Source organism: Lupinus angustifolius, chromosome LG20 (assembly GCF_001865875.1).
Source record: "Lupinus angustifolius cultivar Tanjil chromosome LG20, LupAngTanjil_v1.0, whole genome shotgun sequence".
Taxonomy (NCBI): Eukaryota; Viridiplantae; Streptophyta; class Magnoliopsida; order Fabales; family Fabaceae; genus Lupinus; species Lupinus angustifolius.
This window is the reverse complement of record NC_032028.1, coordinates 3,802,894-3,821,023: the sequence shown is the minus strand read 5'-3', so window position 1 is coordinate 3,821,023 and position 18,130 is coordinate 3,802,894. Positions and strand designations below refer to the sequence as shown.

The 18,130-nt window shown below is 32.5% G+C and overlaps 2 protein-coding genes across 2 annotated transcripts; one reads left to right on the top strand and one right to left on the bottom strand.

Moving 5' to 3' along the window:
• Positions 3,872 to 9,859, top strand: LOC109335230 (sucrose synthase 2-like). The gene is made up of 15 exons (XM_019571345.1): positions 3,872 to 4,008; positions 4,385 to 4,517; positions 5,116 to 5,267; positions 5,376 to 5,568; positions 5,897 to 6,015; positions 6,134 to 6,350; positions 6,522 to 6,617; positions 6,723 to 6,896; positions 7,073 to 7,189; positions 7,291 to 7,457; positions 8,129 to 8,353; positions 8,556 to 8,877; positions 8,959 to 9,203; positions 9,272 to 9,410; positions 9,576 to 9,859. Exons 1-15 carry the CDS (start codon positions 3,911 to 3,913, stop codon positions 9,618 to 9,620), a joined length of 2,442 nt encoding a protein of 813 aa, XP_019426890.1. The 5' UTR covers positions 3,872 to 3,910; the 3' UTR covers positions 9,621 to 9,859.
• LOC109335021 (endoglucanase 17-like) lies at positions 10,692 to 14,028 on the bottom strand. Its single transcript, XM_019571056.1, has 8 exons — positions 13,641 to 14,028; positions 13,184 to 13,390; positions 12,635 to 12,835; positions 12,436 to 12,528; positions 12,181 to 12,342; positions 11,836 to 11,947; positions 11,574 to 11,737; positions 10,692 to 11,359 (listed from the first exon to the last, which is right to left on the bottom strand). Exons 1-8 carry the CDS (start codon positions 13,878 to 13,880, stop codon positions 11,027 to 11,029), a joined length of 1,512 nt encoding a protein of 503 aa, XP_019426601.1. The 5' UTR covers positions 13,881 to 14,028; the 3' UTR covers positions 10,692 to 11,026.

The window sequence follows — 18,130 nt, the reverse complement described above, 5'->3', positions numbered from 1 at the left end:
TAATTTTTTCAGTACACTTTTGCAAAAAGAATTTGTGATCAGAGTCGTCCTCCAGCTTCACTTATTAATCTCACACAATCTTTGTATGACGTCTTCTTATCGGGACATGAAATGATGGGAGCATTGGCTGAACTATACCCCAATGCATACTCAACCCACATTGACGATGCTCCTCCTACTCATCATTATGATATACCGGAAACTAACTCTCCACAACAAACTCCGGTGGATAGTCATTATCAAGGACACACTTCATCATTTACTCAACAACAAGGGTTTTCAAATTATGATTCCCCATACAATTATTTCTCATCAAGTTCTCAAAACCCAATACCAACAATGTTTGCTACTAGTTCAACTACACCATTCTCGGCATATGATCCTCAACAATATTATCGTCCTACTATGCCGTCTACAAATATTTTTGGTATGCAACATACTGATGATGAGGTTGTCGTTGAAGATGATTCAAGTTCTTAAATACTACTCTTTGAATAAAGTATTAATGGTTTCTGTCTTAATAGAATTACATTTTTTAAATATTTTAAATAAATATATATTACATGTCCTATTTTGGGGGAGAAATTAAAAAAAAACTTAAAATTTGTAAAACTCCCCCATTGCCGAGTTAGGGGGGTTAAATTTAAAAAAAAATATATATGTAAAACTCCCCCCATTGCTGATTTAGGGGGGAGTCGAATAAAAAAAATTAATTTATTTGAAATCGGCAACAGGGTTGCCGATTTAGGTGAAAACTACACCTACTTCATAATATTTTCAAAAGGTGCACCAAGACCGTAATTTTTCGGTCAAAGTGCACCAACTGACTAAATTTTCCATTGTATGATATCAAGCACTTCATCTGAATATGAACTTACTATTGTAAAGGCTTCACATCTCTGTCAATACAAGATTGACAGATATTTTAATCAGTAATGTGATAACATTTGAGTAACACAAACAACACGAGAAGAACACAGACGTGACTATTTGACTTATATGAAGAGCTGGAAACTAGGGTCATCTCAGCAAACTGTAAATCACAGACCCAATAAATAAAGTAACAAAAGGAAATGAACTATTACTAATTAATTTCTCCATCCGAAATCTCAGAATCCTAAGATGGGTAAAATTAGGTGCATACTACCATAAATCTGATAATATATTATCATGTATTTAAAAACTCAAATTCATTTCACAAATTGAATATATTTCTAGTTGCTGAGTTTAATAAGTCGCATGCTATAATCCAAGAAAGCAACTAAATGTGTTTTACTGTTTTAGATTAAAGTAACATTTTGGTCTCTAATCTCTATAGTTTGCAACTTTGCACTGATTTTTATTTTGGTATCAGCACTTTTTCCTTTCAAACAAGTCATTAGAGAAGTTTTTACATGAGTGTCTCTTCGTTACAATCAGCTATAACATGGTTACAAAATTATGTTGGATAATATGCCTAATTGGTATTTGACATAGAATAGTAACATGCCACATCATTTATACGCTAGTCATCTCGAAATTATAACGATGTTATAGCTCAGAGTAACAAGCAGAAAGTTATTTAGAAGAAAAAAATGTATAAGATAGTCAACATTATGAATCATTCACACAATTCCAAATGCAAAGAACTCCGATTAAAAAGGGAAACCTGAGAAAACTTACAAAATTATAGTAGTTTCTTCTTCCCTTTGGAACATAAGACAGGGATGAACATAGAACAGGAAAAAGCAGATGATGATGACATACATACCTGACATGGAAAAAGCAGATGATGATGATATTTGTATTGAGAGTTGAAGCAGAGGAATCTCATTGAAAATAAGCAAAAGGGTGAGGTATCAGAATATTAGAATAAGAAAGAATTAAGAAATGGTTATTGAAAAGGTGATAGCTTTCAGACAGTGACATGGTGTTCTGTTGTTGGTGGCTTGGTGCAATGAAACAAGAAGAGAGAAAGAGATGAGAAGAGAGTGAGGAGAAAGACAAATAAAAAAAATAGATTTATGTTCAGTAAAAAAGAAGAATCAAAGAAAATGAAGAAAAAGTTGCATTTTCTTCTCTTGGTTTTTGGTTGGATAATTGGATAGAAAGTCATCACAGAAATAAAAATGTGATATTATCCTTGAATAAGAATATCCCCACGTAAAAGAAAATATAGGAAAAAATGTTTTATACCTAAAAAGAAATTATATTTTTAAACTATAAATTTCATTATAATTTTAATTCATTTTTAATTGATATTTTTCATATTTAAAAGAGTAATTATTATCCATATTGGTTTTTATCTTTTTTCATGGGTATGTCCCTAAAATTTTTTAAGTGACTTTTTCATTTCTAACAAATTTAATGTCGAGTCATGTGTCATGTTAGTCATTTTATCATCTCAACTTTGTTAATTATAACAAATTTACTCGTATAACATGTTAAGTATTTGACGTGGTATGTGCTAGAGGGTCCTACATATAAAAATTGTCATGTCTAATTTTTGAATTTTTTTAAAATAATATTTTTAAATTGAAAAGCTTATGAAACATTGTTTTACACGTTGGCCAAAAATAACTTATTCCATTTCACGGTTGAATGTGGCTTAAAAACATTGTTTTAAAATAATATTATCCACCCCTTAATATAGGTATTAATTTTTTTCTCCCAAACTTGGTACATAGTATTATGAGAATTAGATAGACCATACTAGATGGTTGGACTAGTTTGACCACTGATCAAATTTGAAAATAACTTTGGTTTGGAGTCTTAAGCGAATAAGAGTTAAATCACTTTGAACTCGGAAAATTCGGTTCGGCTGTGTTAAATCCAGTTAAATTGGAATAACCCGAGAAGGAAACCAATCATTTTACTTAAAATTAAAAAAAAACGGAATATCGCTCTAATCATTTGTTTTACTCCGATACAAACATATTGAGATATATTTTTCAATATAATTATCCATAATTATTAATTATATAAAATTTTACATTTATATATAATTATATATTTATTGATAAATTTATTAATTATATATAAATCATCCGACCCGACTGGACGGTTTAACCGTTTGAACCGGTTAAACCTCATATGGGATCTTTTTTAGTTTGACGTCGAACTCGGATTTCACAACATTGTTGATAGGTAGACCGTGAAATTTGGATTGCATCTTTAAATTCTATAGAAAAGCCATTGGCCTAAAAAAAAACTCTTCTAGAATTTTTTCAGGGTGGTCAACTCTTCAGAATTATGTGTATACATAACTTTTTATGCATATCAATAAACTGTCCATTGTTACTGTGAGATAACTTTATCTATGAAAATAAAAGTTTGAAATTATGTTGTACATATAATATAAATCAAATTTAGAACTCAATCTTTCATTATAAGTTTTATGGCTTAATATGAAGACTGTTGGTTCAGTTGTTAAAGAAAAAATAATCTGTTTAATAGAGGACGTAAGTTAGAATCCATCAGGAAAACTCATTGACAATCTACTTTATAAACACATTTATAGTGGGGTGAAGCCAACCTATATAAGTAAACCTTCAAATCAAATTCCATCTAAATTTTATTAAAAGTATGAAACCTGATATGGTACAAATACTAATGAGATATGGCATATAAATAAAAATATATGGTGATTCACAAAACTGAACGAAAAACGCTTAACCGATAATATATTTTTCATGTCTTAAGCTAGAAAATACTGGGCGTTGAAAATGTCAGTGACATCCACATCGTACCGTGGAAATGTGCATGTTACTTAATGATGAACACGACATCAACCTTAATGTAGCTAAACTATATTTAGTTTTCTCATCCATCTTCTTCCTATATCATCAATATATATTAACACTTTAACATCCCATTACTACTGTGACAAAGTTGAAGAAGAGTTTTCTGTATACACTATATTATTATCAACATGTCGCAGCCTGCGCTTGGTCGACTTCCCAGTATCAGAGACCGAGTGGAGAGTGTCCTGTCTGATCACCGTAACGAACTAGTTTCTCTTCTCTCCAGGTTTTGTTGAGTTATTCATCACCCCATTCATCCAATTTTCGTAGAGTAAGAGGGATGCCTATAAAAATAATGAAAAAATGACCTGAAGATATCCCAAAGTCTGTCTCGTAACACTGTAAATATCTCATGTCTATTTTATTCATTATTTTTTCTGTTTTTGTTTCGTTGTGATGAGTGTAGAACATGTTTTGGGATATAGTTTGGGACAACATGTCATTGTTCAAAAATAATAGGGGAAATGATTAGGATAGATTTAAGGATAAATGTTTTGTCATTATTGTACGGTATTATGACTTCTTTCGATCTATATATATAGTTGGCTCAAATGGAGATTAAGGGCTTGATTGTGGTTGCTTATTGTATTTGATATTTGAAGATATGTAGAGCAGGGGAAAGGGATGTTGCAACCCAATGTTTTGGTTGATGAGATGCAAAATATCCTTGGTCAGGATGAAGCTACTAAGGATCTTATAGAGGGCCCCTTTGGCGAAATTATCAAATCCGCACAGGTGAGTTAATTGTGCGCCTATTACAGTAAGGCTGGACAAGATATGATAATTTTGTCAGCCTGAGAATTTCCCATTCTTATGCTTTAAGTTAATCCCTCCACATGTTATAAAATGTTTACAAGTTCAAGAATCTACAAATATGTTGTACAAAAAAAGGTTTTAAAGATGCTTATTACTGGAATTGCTGAGTAACTAACGGATTGATAGGAAATTTTCATCTTTTCAAACTTGGGAAAAATATAATGCATGTCATAGTTATTTATGTAGTTTACCTAATGAAAAAACTATTTCTTGCTCATCAACCTCTATGCTAATGCTGCAAACTAGTCTGGTATGGAGTCACCACTTTTGTAATTTTCCTTTTTCTTTTGATATAACTGGTTAGTCAAAGCTTTGGAAAAGAAAGAAATAAAATTGTATCTTATAAAATAGACTGCTGAATGTTAAGATAAAAGGGGAAAGTCTAGCTCAATGGTGTTGTTTGCTGTGCAGGTAGTGTTGTTTACCATAAGATTTGAAACTTGCATATTTAAGCAAGTTACTTAGCATATGAAAAATAAATACTTGACTATAATTTGTAGCATTATTTTATTGACAGGAAGCCATTGTTTTGCCTCCTTTTGTGGTAATAGCAGTTCGTCCAAGACCCGGTGTTTGGGAATATGTCCGTGTAAATGTCTTTGAACTCAGTGTGGAACAATTACACATTTCTGAATATCTCCGCTTCAAAGAACAACTTATAGATGAATCGTAAGAAAATTATCGCTTAGCTTTTACTATAAGTAATAAACTCTCTGACCTTGTACTCTAATTCCATGGCTATTGTACTTACTGATATTGTTTTGTGTTAAACAATAGGATTAACGACCATTTTGTGTTGGAGCTTGATTTTGAGCCATTCAATGCCTCGTTTCCTTTCCCAACCCGCTCATCATCCATTGGCAATGGTGTTCAGTTTCTCAATCGCCACCTGTCTTCAATTATGTTCCGCAACAAAGATTCCTTGGATCCAATTCTTGATTTCCTCCGAGCTCACAAATATAAAGGCCATGTAAGTTTGCTGTGCTATGCACTTTTACTTGTAACAGTCATTATACTAGATGATGACAGCATAGTTTCAAAAAATGTAACTTGTCCCTGCATTTTCTTTCTTGATATGTTTTCAGTAATCATTACAACAACTCCACCTTATTTTTATTTTGTTTCTTGTATCCACCATAACCTGCATGTGACACCTTCATAATTATTATTGAAAGCATATCAACTGAACATGAAAACACATTATGAACCAAACTACTGTTATATTTCTATTTTAGAAGTTTTTTGGTATGACAATTATAGGGACAGTCAATATTCCCCCCTATATGATTTTGATGCAGGCACTAATGTTAAATGACCGTATCCAAAGCATTCCTAAACTTCAATCTGCATTGGCAAAGGCTGAGGAGCATCTTACTAAGCTTCCACCTGATACACTCTATTTTGAGTTTGAATATATGTAAGCTTACCTTTAATGATCATTTCACATATCTACCTTTAGCATGAATGATGATGTCAGTATTATTATAGAATGTCACAGCCGAATGTTTTATTCTTTGACTCTTCTTCGGGTGTAGGTTACAAGGAATGGGTTTTGAGAGAGGTTGGGGTGATACAGCTGCACTGGTATTGGAGATGATGCATCTGCTCCAAGACCTTCTTCAGGCTCCTGATCCTTCTACACTCGAGACTTTTCTCGGGAGAGTACCAATGATGTTTAATGTTGTTATATTATCTCCTCATGGCTACTTTGGCCAAGCCAATGTCCTTGGTTTGCCTGATACTGGTGGACAGGTATCATCCTTATTTCTTATACTTGCCTTAAGGATATTTGAGCTGGATATGTACATTTTATTTATCGACCCTCTTCACTTGTCATGATCTTTCAATTTGCCTCTAACATTGGTTTGTATTCATATATAGTATGTATGAACACCATCTTACATGTAAGGTTTTTATCTGCAGGTAGTTTATATACTTGACCAAGTGCGTGCCCTTGAGAACGAGATGGTCCTCCGGATCCAGAAACAAGGACTTCATTTCACTCCTAGAATTCTAATTGTAAGTGTAACTTCTTAGGCAAGTTTCTTCAATTTTGACAAGGTTGTTCTGTAGTTGATTATTTTTTCAGTTCAACTCAAATTTAACTTATTTGTCTTTCTGAAGGTTACCAGGTTAATACCTGATGCAAAAGGGACTACTTGCAACCAACGGATAGAAAAAGTCAGTGGTACAACATACACCCATATTTTGCGAGTTCCTTTCAGATCTGAAAAGGGTATTCTTCGTCAATGGATCTCAAGGTTTGATGTATGGCCTTACTTGGAGACTTTTGCAGAGGTAAATGTTTGTCAGCATGTATAGGTTGAACTATTCCCTTGATTATTAACTATTATTTAGGATTCGATGATCTCTTAGCATAGTTTACACATGTGTAATGATTTTTAATAATGACATAATTTATGTTAGATGTGTTAATCGTTCGATTTTAATATTGATAGTTATTTATACCACAGGATGTTGCCGGTGAAATTACTGCTGAGTTACAGGGTTATCCTGATTTCATCATTGGAAACTACAGTGATGGGAATCTAGTTGCATCTTTACTAGCTTATAAAATGGGAGTGACACAGGTCCTTCTCTCTTCTTCTTACTTCTCCATAAACCATAAAAATGTAAAGCTCGTCTTATCTTTACATTGCAACTTACTAGATTTATATGTTTATGTTTATAGTGCACAATTGCACATGCGTTGGAGAAAACAAAATATCCAGATTCGGATATATATTGGAAGACATTCGATGATAAATATCATTTTTCATGTCAGTTTACTGCTGACCTAATAGCCATGAATAATGCTGATTTCATCATCACCAGCACATACCAAGAGATTGCAGGAACGTAAGTTCTTCTTCATGATATACAGCATACTCAATGGTTTGTAATATTTCACTTGTCATTCTGGCTCATGCCTTTTTCCCATCGAATTCGCTTGTTAATTTATCCATTGTGTAACTTCAACCTTTCATATCTTATGCAAACTCATATCTGTTTATTTTGGAGTTTACATTATCATTTACTTGTGTCTATTTATTTTGGAGATTAGATTATCATGTAAGTAATTGCATATTGTTTAAAAAATACATGCACAGAAAATGGCTTATTTGCATGTATCTTAGACGATGTTAGCTGCTATTTCCAGAACCCCCTCTATGCATTTGGCATTGCATCTGCAGGTATCCTGTGATTGTACCAAGAAACTAATTCCTGTGTTCAGTGTAACATAAGTAGCTGTCTCGAGACGCATAGATTTTGTAGATGACTGTGAATTTGACTTGGCTATTTTATTAATGATACTAAAGATACCTATTCCTTTGTATATAATGTTGGATATAGCTCTGAAAGGAATATGTGATAGTCACCATATTTCTTAAGCAACCTCTTTTAATAACCAATCATTAGTACTAACTTGCATTTCCCATTTCTTATTTTCTTTCATATGATTTTTGTTTTTATTTTGGCATTCAGTTATGATAATAATCAGGTCATTTTTTGGGTGTTATGTTTCTCAGGAAAAATACTGTTGGCCAGTATGAGAGCCATACTGCTTTTACTCTTCCTGGTCTCTATAGGGTTGTCCATGGCATTGATGTTTTTGACCCGAAGTTCAATATTGTCTCTCCAGGAGCAGATATGTCCATATATTTCCCCTACTCTGAAACTCAGAAAAGACTAACATCTCTGCATGGTTCAATTGAAAAGCTATTATATGATCATGAGCAGACTGATGAATGCATGTGAGTCTATTTCAATTGAATAAATTTTCAATTTGTGTTGTTTACTTCCAGAAAGGATCCAATTCTCCAGAACTCATAGGTCTGAGGATAACTTCATGTTTCTATGTTACAATCCTTTTTCGAATATGTGGCTATTACAAAGTAAAACACTTATGCTGTAGTATATAGTTCACAAGTTGATATTTTGTTCCTATGGTGGCAGTGGTACACTGAATGACCGATCAAAGCCCATAATTTTTTCGATGGCAAGGCTGGACCGGGTGAAAAACATATCCGGGTTGGTAGAATGCTATGCTAAGAGCAGCAAGTTGAGGGAAATGGTCAACCTTGTTGTAGTAGCTGGCAACATTGATGTAAGCAAGTCCAAGGACAGAGAAGAAATTTCAGAAATTGAGAAGATGCATGACCTCATAAAAACATATAATTTAGATGGTGATTTTCGATGGGTTGTTTCACAAACAAATAGAGCACGTAACGGTGAGTTGTATCGCTATATATGTGACACAAAAGGTGCTTTCATTCAGGTATGTATTTACCAATGTGTCTTCACTGTTTGATTGACCCTTCATGCATCATTTGCAACTCTAACTTTCTTACTACAACAGCCTGCATTCTATGAAGCTTTTGGGCTAACTGTTGTTGAGTCTATGACTTGTGGCCTCCCCACATTTGCTACATGCCACGGTGGTCCGGCCGAGATTATCAAGCACGGCAGATCAGGATTTCATATTGATCCTTATCATCCTGATCAAGCTTCTGACCTATTGGTTGAATTCTTCGAAAAATGCAAGGAGGATCCAAGCCATTGGAATAGAATATCTGATGCTGGTCTCAAAAGAATTTTGGAAAGGTATGAAATTTTGCTCATAAAAATGGTAGTTTTTTTAGTGATACTTACACTATGCAAACAATATTTAGGTACACATGGAAGATCTATTCAGAAAGGCTTTTAACCTTGGCGGGAGTTTATAGTTTCTGGAAGTATGTCTCCAAATTAGAGAGGCGCGAAACTCGCCGATATCTTGAGATGTTCTACATCCTTAAATTCCGTGATTTGGTGAGTGATATAATTTTTATTCACCTGTTAGTTTCAGGATATGATTGCAATGCATCAGGTTTATAAATTTACCATATTTATGTTCAATGCTAACTAATGTCTAGTGTAAGAGAAATAAAAGAAAGATGTTACTAACTTCAACTTTTGTGCTACAATTTGTTCCAGGCAAAATCTGTTCCACTAGCAAAGGAAAAGGATGATGCAAATTAACTGCGCAACTGGTGTCTCAGGCTCTCAGCAGTCAATAACTACGTATTTAACAAAGGGGTGATTTTGGAATTCAGATATAGTCTTAAATAATGTAATGAAGTTCTTCTAGAGTACAGTAGGCTTATAATGCAGATGAAATTCTGCTTCCAATTTTGTTTTACTATGAGTAACAGTTACCAATCTTTTTTATATGAAAAGTAAACCTGCAAGGATTTTTAGTCCAAGATTTTTGTACTAGTTGTTTCAGATAATTATCATTGGATGAAAGTTTATACCATTGTATTTTTTAAGGGGGAGTTTCAAGGATTGTTAAAACAAGAAAATGGAATAAAATGGCGGAAAAATAACTACTCTTGTAAAAAGAAAGGTCCAAGTCTCAAACATAGTGAGGATCACTAGATTGTAGATATAAGCATTATGATTTCAAGCAAAGAGATTTTGCCTGTATTAAAAAGATTTTTTCTAACCTTTAATCTTAAAAAATCGGAATTGCACTGTTACTTTTGTTTAAGAGAATAAATTATCCAATGATATATGAGATAATTTATTTCTTCTAAAAATATGATATGTGTACGGTGTTGCCTAGTTTTAGAAATATTTTTTAAAAAAATAATTAAATATGACACATGTCATTATTTTAGTGGCGGGAGAAGATAACTTATTTCTTTATACCAAGAGATATTTTGTCTCTTTGTTTAATACCCCTCCCCCGCTTCTACACAAAGAAAAGGCCTAATGAACTATATGGCCTTTTGGAATGTAGCACAAATCTATTGTACAACTAATATATATTATTCTCTTTCTCACTGATGAAAAACAATTACCTTATTAAGAAGAATGAACTAACCTTATTATGAAGAATAAACTAAGTTCTATTAATAGAGGTTTAATGAGATCCATTAGTGACAAATGGATAATAATTTAGTGGGTATCCAATATTTCTTTAGTGTGTTGGGGTGTTCACCTAACCTTAGTTCATTCAGTTAAGGGTTTTTTTTGGTAATCTTGCTCAGTACTGCAGAGTTGTTGAAACTTGAAAGCCTAACTATACTAGTACCTGTATTTATCCATTGGTCAGTCATGTATGACACATATAAGAGGAATGTTTTCTGGTGCCATAGGGGCATTGAAGTTTTGTTTTGTTGCAATTTTGAAGAAGTTAGACAACCTTTATGAAAAAGACTTGCAGTTCTACTTCTGACAACCCTGACATGCATATATAGCCATTAGCCCATTACCTTACACACAAACTTGTGCCATTTGTGGCACCAAAATTACCTCAAATAGTAAGCTAAACTTGTAATACTGAGGCTTAATTAAAGGGTGGCGAAAATGAGTACCCAAATTAGTAACAATTAAAACATGAGATACATAACAAGTTGGAGATACTACTACAACACTAGCCCTTATAGTTGACCAAATGAGTGTGCAAGATAAGTCAATGATCCCACAAGGGGTGCATTAATATAAGTTGCTGGCTCTGATTGCTCATAATCTGACCGTTCATCTGGGAACCTATCATGCAGGTCAGGTCCACCAACAACTGCACCAACTAGAATATTAGGATTGGGGGATTGTGAGTTCATTACACTGAAGCCTGCTGAACATTGGATCTTCTCAGGGTGTACTGCAATGGACGGTAGAGATGAACCCCTGTGGTGTATCCTTCTTGGGTACCTTGGACCATACCCCACCATGTAGGACATCCTCAAAGGATTGTCTCCTAGCAAGTAATCCACCTAAATATTCAAAAAACAAATTCAATTATCAAGAAAAAAAATATAAGAACATTTCAATTACATAATTACATCACACTAAAACATACATGTAAGGTGTAACATTATGAAAACATAACATGTTACACATAATGTTTTTATTAAAGTAACAGCATCACAAACACCTAAAAAGCAATTTTGTCCAAGTTTATACTATAAGTGGTGATTTTTATAGTACCTGTTTCTTGGCAATTGTTATGAGTGTCCTTGGGGTTACTGTGGTTCCACCACAGTTTACTTTCATATGGGATGCGGTCAAATATTTGGCATATGTTAACAATAGGAAGGAGGTGGACGTTACATACTGCATGTTGCTATCACTCATCTTGAACAATAGTCCACCTGCGAAGTTTTTCAAGTGTCAAAAACCTTAAGTAACCGTTATTATACACATTGGACCACACTTGAAGTGAAGGATAAGAAAAATAAAGGGACCTCACCAGGGGTATATTGGGTAGAAGAGAAAGATGCTCCAGGAATTAGAGAACAAACGAAATTGTCTGCATGACCCTTGTAATCACGCAAGGATTGTACCTTTTCAATAAGGAATTCCTAAAATCAAGAGCACAAAACATAAGGTTAATTACAACAACAATAATTTATTCCTCTCTTATTACTTATTATGCATGTTCCTATATATAGATCAAATAACATTATGACATCATATTAACACAATTATGTGTATGAACAAACCATTAACAACTAAAATCATAAGTTTAACTAAAACATTTTTTGTTACTAGTTTTGGAGTAAACAAAAATAGAAAAATGGTGTTGAAAGTGAACCTTGGAAAGAAGTATCCTTGCTCCAACATGCTTGTTATCCCACCCAAAGGTATTGTCAAAATCAGCAGCTCCAAGTATCTTTCCATTAACTTGAATGTAGTTTAGGTACAATGGATTTTTGGTAGCCTTATGCAGCCAAGCAGCACCCCACAATAGCTCATCCTACCATATTATCAAGGTAAAAATTTATTTATGGTTTCCACTAACTAGAAGAAAAGCATCTCAATTGGGCATATGGAACAATTGAAACTTTACCTGATAACCAGAGTAATCACAATAGAAGGGACACACAATAGTCTTCAAGACATTGCTGTAGGTTCCTCTGTATTTATCAGCAAACTGAAAGACCTATACCCAGAAACCAAAACACAGCCTAAGATTTATTTACTAGTAAATGCAAATATATAGTATCAAAAATACAATTTTGTTCTTCCCTTTTGAACAAAAGGCTTACCCTGATAGCCCTGCTGAGTAAAAGTTTGGAGTAAGTGGGGTCACTTCTTCTGAAAACAAGAGAAGCGGCTGCAAGAGCTGCAGCAGTTTCCGCAGCCACTTCTGAACCAGGATTATTTGCATCTATCTTGAACACACTTCTTGGAGTGTCCATGTCCTCTGGTCTCTCCCAACAAGCATGGTCCTTTGTAGCCTCTCCCACCTGCAAAAACCAAACCCAAAATCAATTTTTTTTCTCCCTTATGAAAAGTAAATACACTAGGGAAAAGTTCAGCTTAGAAACACAGTTACTAGAAACAAAGTTCATGTACCTGTAACTTAGCTAAAGATTGATATTAGTAAAAAAATACATATAATATATTATATGTAATTATGTATTACTTTTTAAGATAACTTTATATAAAACTCTCTTTAAGATTAACTGACTCATTGGAGTATACTATTGGTGGTTTATTGCTACTATTGTTATTATATATATTTATCATAATAAACATTCTTAAAAGTACAGTATGCAAGATTAATAAGCGAATCTTGGGAAGAGAAAAGAAACCTGAACATAAATGGTGTTGGGATGAGCAGTGGCTTTGAGAAGATAATCAGTACCCCACCGAATAGCCTCTCTAGCATTCTGCAACTCATTTTTCATTAACCCACCAAACTCAATAACACTCCAAGAAAGCATAGTAGTAGTAAAAGCCATAGGAAAACCAAACTTGACATTGTCACCAGCATCATAGTACCCTCCAACCAAATCAACCTGCATTGCACATTCACAAACAAATATAATAAGAGTCATGTTACATCTCATACTAAATCACCCTACTAATTCTCAATCATTAATAAATAACTTATATATCAATCATTAAAAAATAAATTATCACATTATGACATATATCACTTGTGGGTACGAGTATTAGTATAGGATATATCATTTTCCATATAATAAATTCCAACGTCCAAAAATACAAATAAAAAGTTAAAAGGTGATATAAAATAAAAGCACTTACATGCATGGTTGAGCCATCAGAGAGAGCAGAGTCCTTCCTCCAAGACATTCTCTGGTTAGAAGGAAGCTTCCCTGACCTCTGGCCTTCAAAGAAGAGTATAGATTTTGTGAGAGCATCTTTGTAGTTATGAGTGGCAAAGTGAGGGTGAGGACTGTGATAATGGGTTGGGAATGCATTACAATGAAGAAGAAGAGTGAAGAAAAGAGAGAGAAAAGTGGCGAAGAAAAGAGAGAAAGTCATGTTTGGAAGAAGGAAACAACCAAAATGACAGAGCCACCTGCAAGATACAGTGTGCTCTCTTTTCTTTGAACTCTGCTATTTATAAAAAGCAAAAGCTATTTCTGTAACTTATTGCTTAGTAAATTAGGTCCATATCCTCTTCCTTTTCGTGATTTCTAGTTCTTTACGTTGGTTTTGGGAAGTTGTCTAGCACACTGTGCCATAAAACAAGTCACGATTAATTAAGCCAAATCTAGTAAGAAATTAAGAATATAAAATCAATACACTCATTTAAAAATATATACATATTTCACCTTTAATTTTTTTCATTGTAAACCTTATTAGAGTTATTACTATATTTTATTCTAAAAAATGTAGAATTTTTTTTAGCCCAATCATATTAGACTTTATATTTTTTGATATTCAAGTTCGGATGTCAGTTACAGGATAGAGAAAATATTAATACCTTACTCGTCAGCCTTAGTTGGTATCCCTCCATCTTTGATTAACTCCCAAAAATTATTTCATTCTAAAAAAGTATTTTTAATCATTTTTTGATATGTTTTATTGTATTAAAAATGTTCAAATTTTTATAAATAATATTTTTTATTATTTACAGAAAAAAGAATATTTTCATATATTTTCATTATTAAACTTCTATACAATATAGTTAATGAGTTATTTATGCCAAATTCATTTTGGAAATTTAATAATATATTGTCATTATTAAACTTCTATATAATATAGTTATTGAATTATTTATGCCAAATTCATTTTGGAAATTTACTATTAGCATGTAATATACAAAATTTAATAAATTAACACACGTGATTGTAATACGGTTGAATTTTAGGGTGTGAGAGCTTAGAGCATCACAATAGATAACAATATTTTTATTTTTATTTGGATCTCACATATTATTTTATAATTTATTACAACTCTTCATGAAATAAAAACAACATCTACTTTTTTTCTCAAAATAACAAACATCATTCTTAGTCTTATTTGGGTCTCACAATATCTACATTTTTTACTATCTACCTCTCTCATTGCTTTCTTTTGGTTAAAACAACCAATAATTATAGTTATTTAAGAATAAAAGTTAGGAAATTATAATGACACAATGGAGAATAAGAAGGTTCATATACCATTAAGAACAATCACTGTGATTGCTCTTATACTAGTGTGTAACTCGCCTAGAAATGAAGAACACGTGGCAGAAGGCTACTGGAGGAAGCTTGGGGACTTGTTCCGCATGGAAACGTGGCGATTTCTGACTGGTGGATTTGGAAGGTGCACAGGATGAAGTGTGGTCACGTTGGTAGGAGATCCTATGTTCCTATGGGTATGGTGATTTTGTGTGGACGGGTGCAGTGGAGCTCGGACTCGTTTCACTGCGTGATTGGCATAATTTAGATAAAAGGAAGCTTATAATGGATAAAGTCTTTATTTATTTATTTTTATTTTAATAAATCGAAAATTAATAGAAAATCAATAAAAAATAGTTTGTTTATTTATTTAATATTTAAATTTCGAAAATTTCAAAATAATCTTTCTCATTATTTTTTGGCTTTTTGTGCATAGGCTTCTAGAAGCCCATTTTAGTTTGTTTTTTCTTTTATTTTGATAAAAAATAATAGGTTTTTGTGGAACCTAATTTTTATTTCTTTTTGGAAAACCATTTTTTGGAATTTAATTATATTTAAAGGAGTTTTGGGTTTTCCTGGTGGCGGAAAAACGAGTGTTCACACTATACATGTATTTCATCACTTACCATTAATTTTAATTATTTTTTTAAAATCAACAACAATTAAATATCAATAATAAATATATAATAATATATAAAATTAATAAAGTGTTACTACATTATTTTTCTCATCCACTAAAGCTTAGTCAAACTTAGGTTGTTGTTCTTGTTGACCGTCAATGTCATTTCAGCATCATTTTCAATGTCTCATTTTTTTTAGTCCTCTCCTATTATTTGGAAGGAGCTTATTAGACTTTGGTATGGTAATTTTCATCGGATTCTGAGGATAACTGTTCTATTTGGGGCTCAATGAGATGGAATTATAAAAAGAAGCGTGAAGTTAAATATTATTTTCTTGGAAGCCTTCCAACGGAGTTAGAGAATCATTATTATTATTCATAACTTTTTATAGTTTGAGCCCTAATCAATTATAAGTAATGGAAGAATTCTAGACGAATGAGAATGTTGATAAGAGGAGAGAGCACATGCTAAGAATAACAGAGTCCAATTCTCATCAACATTTCCATCATCAATCCTTGGCCCCCTTCATGGTGAGCCAAGTTTTACTAAAAACAGAGAAGATTTTTTGATATAATCGATAGAAAAAAGATATGTATGCACTGATAGTATATGATTTTATACACTGTTATTGTATCATCTACCATTAGAGTAATCTAAATAAATGATAAATTATATAATAATCGTGTATAAATCTTTACACCGACGAACATAAATATTACAGTCTATAATTGACACTCAATGATATCTTCTCTTATCCCTATCAAAGGAATCTACCATTAGAGTAATCTAAATAAATGATAAATTATATAATGATCGTATATAAATCTTTACACCGACGAACATAAATATTACACTCTATAATTGACACTCAATGATATCTTCTCTTATCCCTATCAAAGGAATCAAACCTCCTTTTGGTTTTCCTAAAGATCAATTAAATCTAACACCACCAAACCAACTTTCAAAAACTAAAGATTTGTACAAGATTGTGGATATTTTCCATTGTGACGCTAATAAATAACTAATATTCAGCACTAAGCAGCAGGGTTTTATGATGATGACTAAGAATAGCTTGACTAATAAAAGAAGTTCCAACGGGAAAATGGCTACTACTGTCACATTTTTAAAATAACAATGAACATTTTACTTTTTCATGAATGTATGGAGGGTTAATTTTAAAATGTTAATACATTTTTTTTAATGTGATAATTACAACTAATTTTAATTAATTTCTTTCTATAAATGCCTTGTATATAGTAGGAGGAAGGAGTAATAACAGTTAACAGAGGGTAAAGTTGCTAGAGCATGAAAGCAATAAGTTGTCGGGACATAAAGTAAACACAGCCGTAAAGTGATAGCTAAGGATGGAAATAATAAATGACTGAATTTATGGATGAAATTGATGTGTAGGTTTATTAGCCAAGACTCAAGTAATTGATTCCTCACATGAGCCAAATGCCCCATGTAGGAATATGATGCGCATAAAAGTAATATTGATGCGCCAAGAAGCAACACTAATGCACTTAGAAGCACAAACACTGGCACGGTCATTTCCCATATTTGGTGCACACATTCACCTCGATCAGACTCATGCATTTCTCGGTCACAAGAAATTTGTGTGTTAAAATTGAATTTACACGCTATTGATAGTTTCGTTTTTACACTCTAACAGTACACTCGAAACCAATGTTATTTGGATTGGGCTAGATCCAATCACTAGACGGTTCGATAGATCCAATCACTAATCAAACTTGTAAACAATCTTAAATTACAGTTTGAACGAGAAATTAATTTACTTTGGACTATAAAAATTATAGTTTAATAATGTTAAATTTTATTAAAATGGAATAACTTGACAAAAGAACAAAACCGTTCAATTAAATTTTTAAACAAATTACCCATTATTTTGTTTTATTTCACTTCAAAAATGGAAATATGTCCCTTGAATATAATTATTTATAATTGTTAATTATATATAACTAAATTTTTGTATATAGTTAGATAATTATATATATAACATCATCCAATATGACAAGACAATTTAATCAATTAAATATAATATAAATATCTTCCGGTTTAATGTCTATCTCATGTTTTGTAATATTGCTCTAAACTAAGCATCCCTTGACTAGCTCTAACACCTGCTACCTTGTTTATATTATGTTTAAAGTTGTATGGGAGAATGTTCATAGAGTTTGTTGGAATTTATGTCAAGAGTTTGTACAACATGTTCATGGGGCAATGAGAGCAAGACATACCTATATGTGAATCCCTTTGATTGATTAACAACCAAATAATATTGATGGGGATATGTAGTAGTAGAAGTAGGATATAGGTATCATAGTTTAATTCTTTGTCTAGCCCTCCTCAAAATAACCCTAATCCTTTTTAGGACAAAACAACCATAATCCTTAATCCTTAATCCTTAATTAATAGAGTACGATGGTTGACAAGAGGGAATTATAGAAAGAAATTACATTTTCCTTGAGTTACCCTCCTCACT

Excerpts from the sequence above, each read along its gene's own strand:
- LOC109335230 (XM_019571345.1), top strand. The coding sequence starts at position 3,911 with ATGTCGCAGCCTGCGCTTGGTCGACTTCCCAGTATCAGAGACCGAGTG. Across the intron at positions 5,569-5,896 it reads CTCACAAATATAAAGGCCAT|GCACTAATGTTAAATGACCG; the intron begins GTAAGTTTGCTG and ends ATTTTGATGCAG. Across the intron at positions 6,897-7,072 it reads ACTTGGAGACTTTTGCAGAG|GATGTTGCCGGTGAAATTAC; the intron begins GTAAATGTTTGT and ends TTTATACCACAG.
- LOC109335021 (XM_019571056.1), bottom strand. The coding sequence starts at position 13,880 with ATGACTTTCTCTCTTTTCTTCGCCACTTTTCTCTCTCTTTTCTTCACT. Across the intron at positions 12,343-12,435 it reads GTGATTACTCTGGTTATCAG|GATGAGCTATTGTGGGGTGC; the intron begins GTAAAGTTTCAA and ends ATAATATGGTAG. Across the intron at positions 11,360-11,573 it reads TAACAATTGCCAAGAAACAG|GTGGATTACTTGCTAGGAGA; the intron begins GTACTATAAAAA and ends TTGAATATTTAG.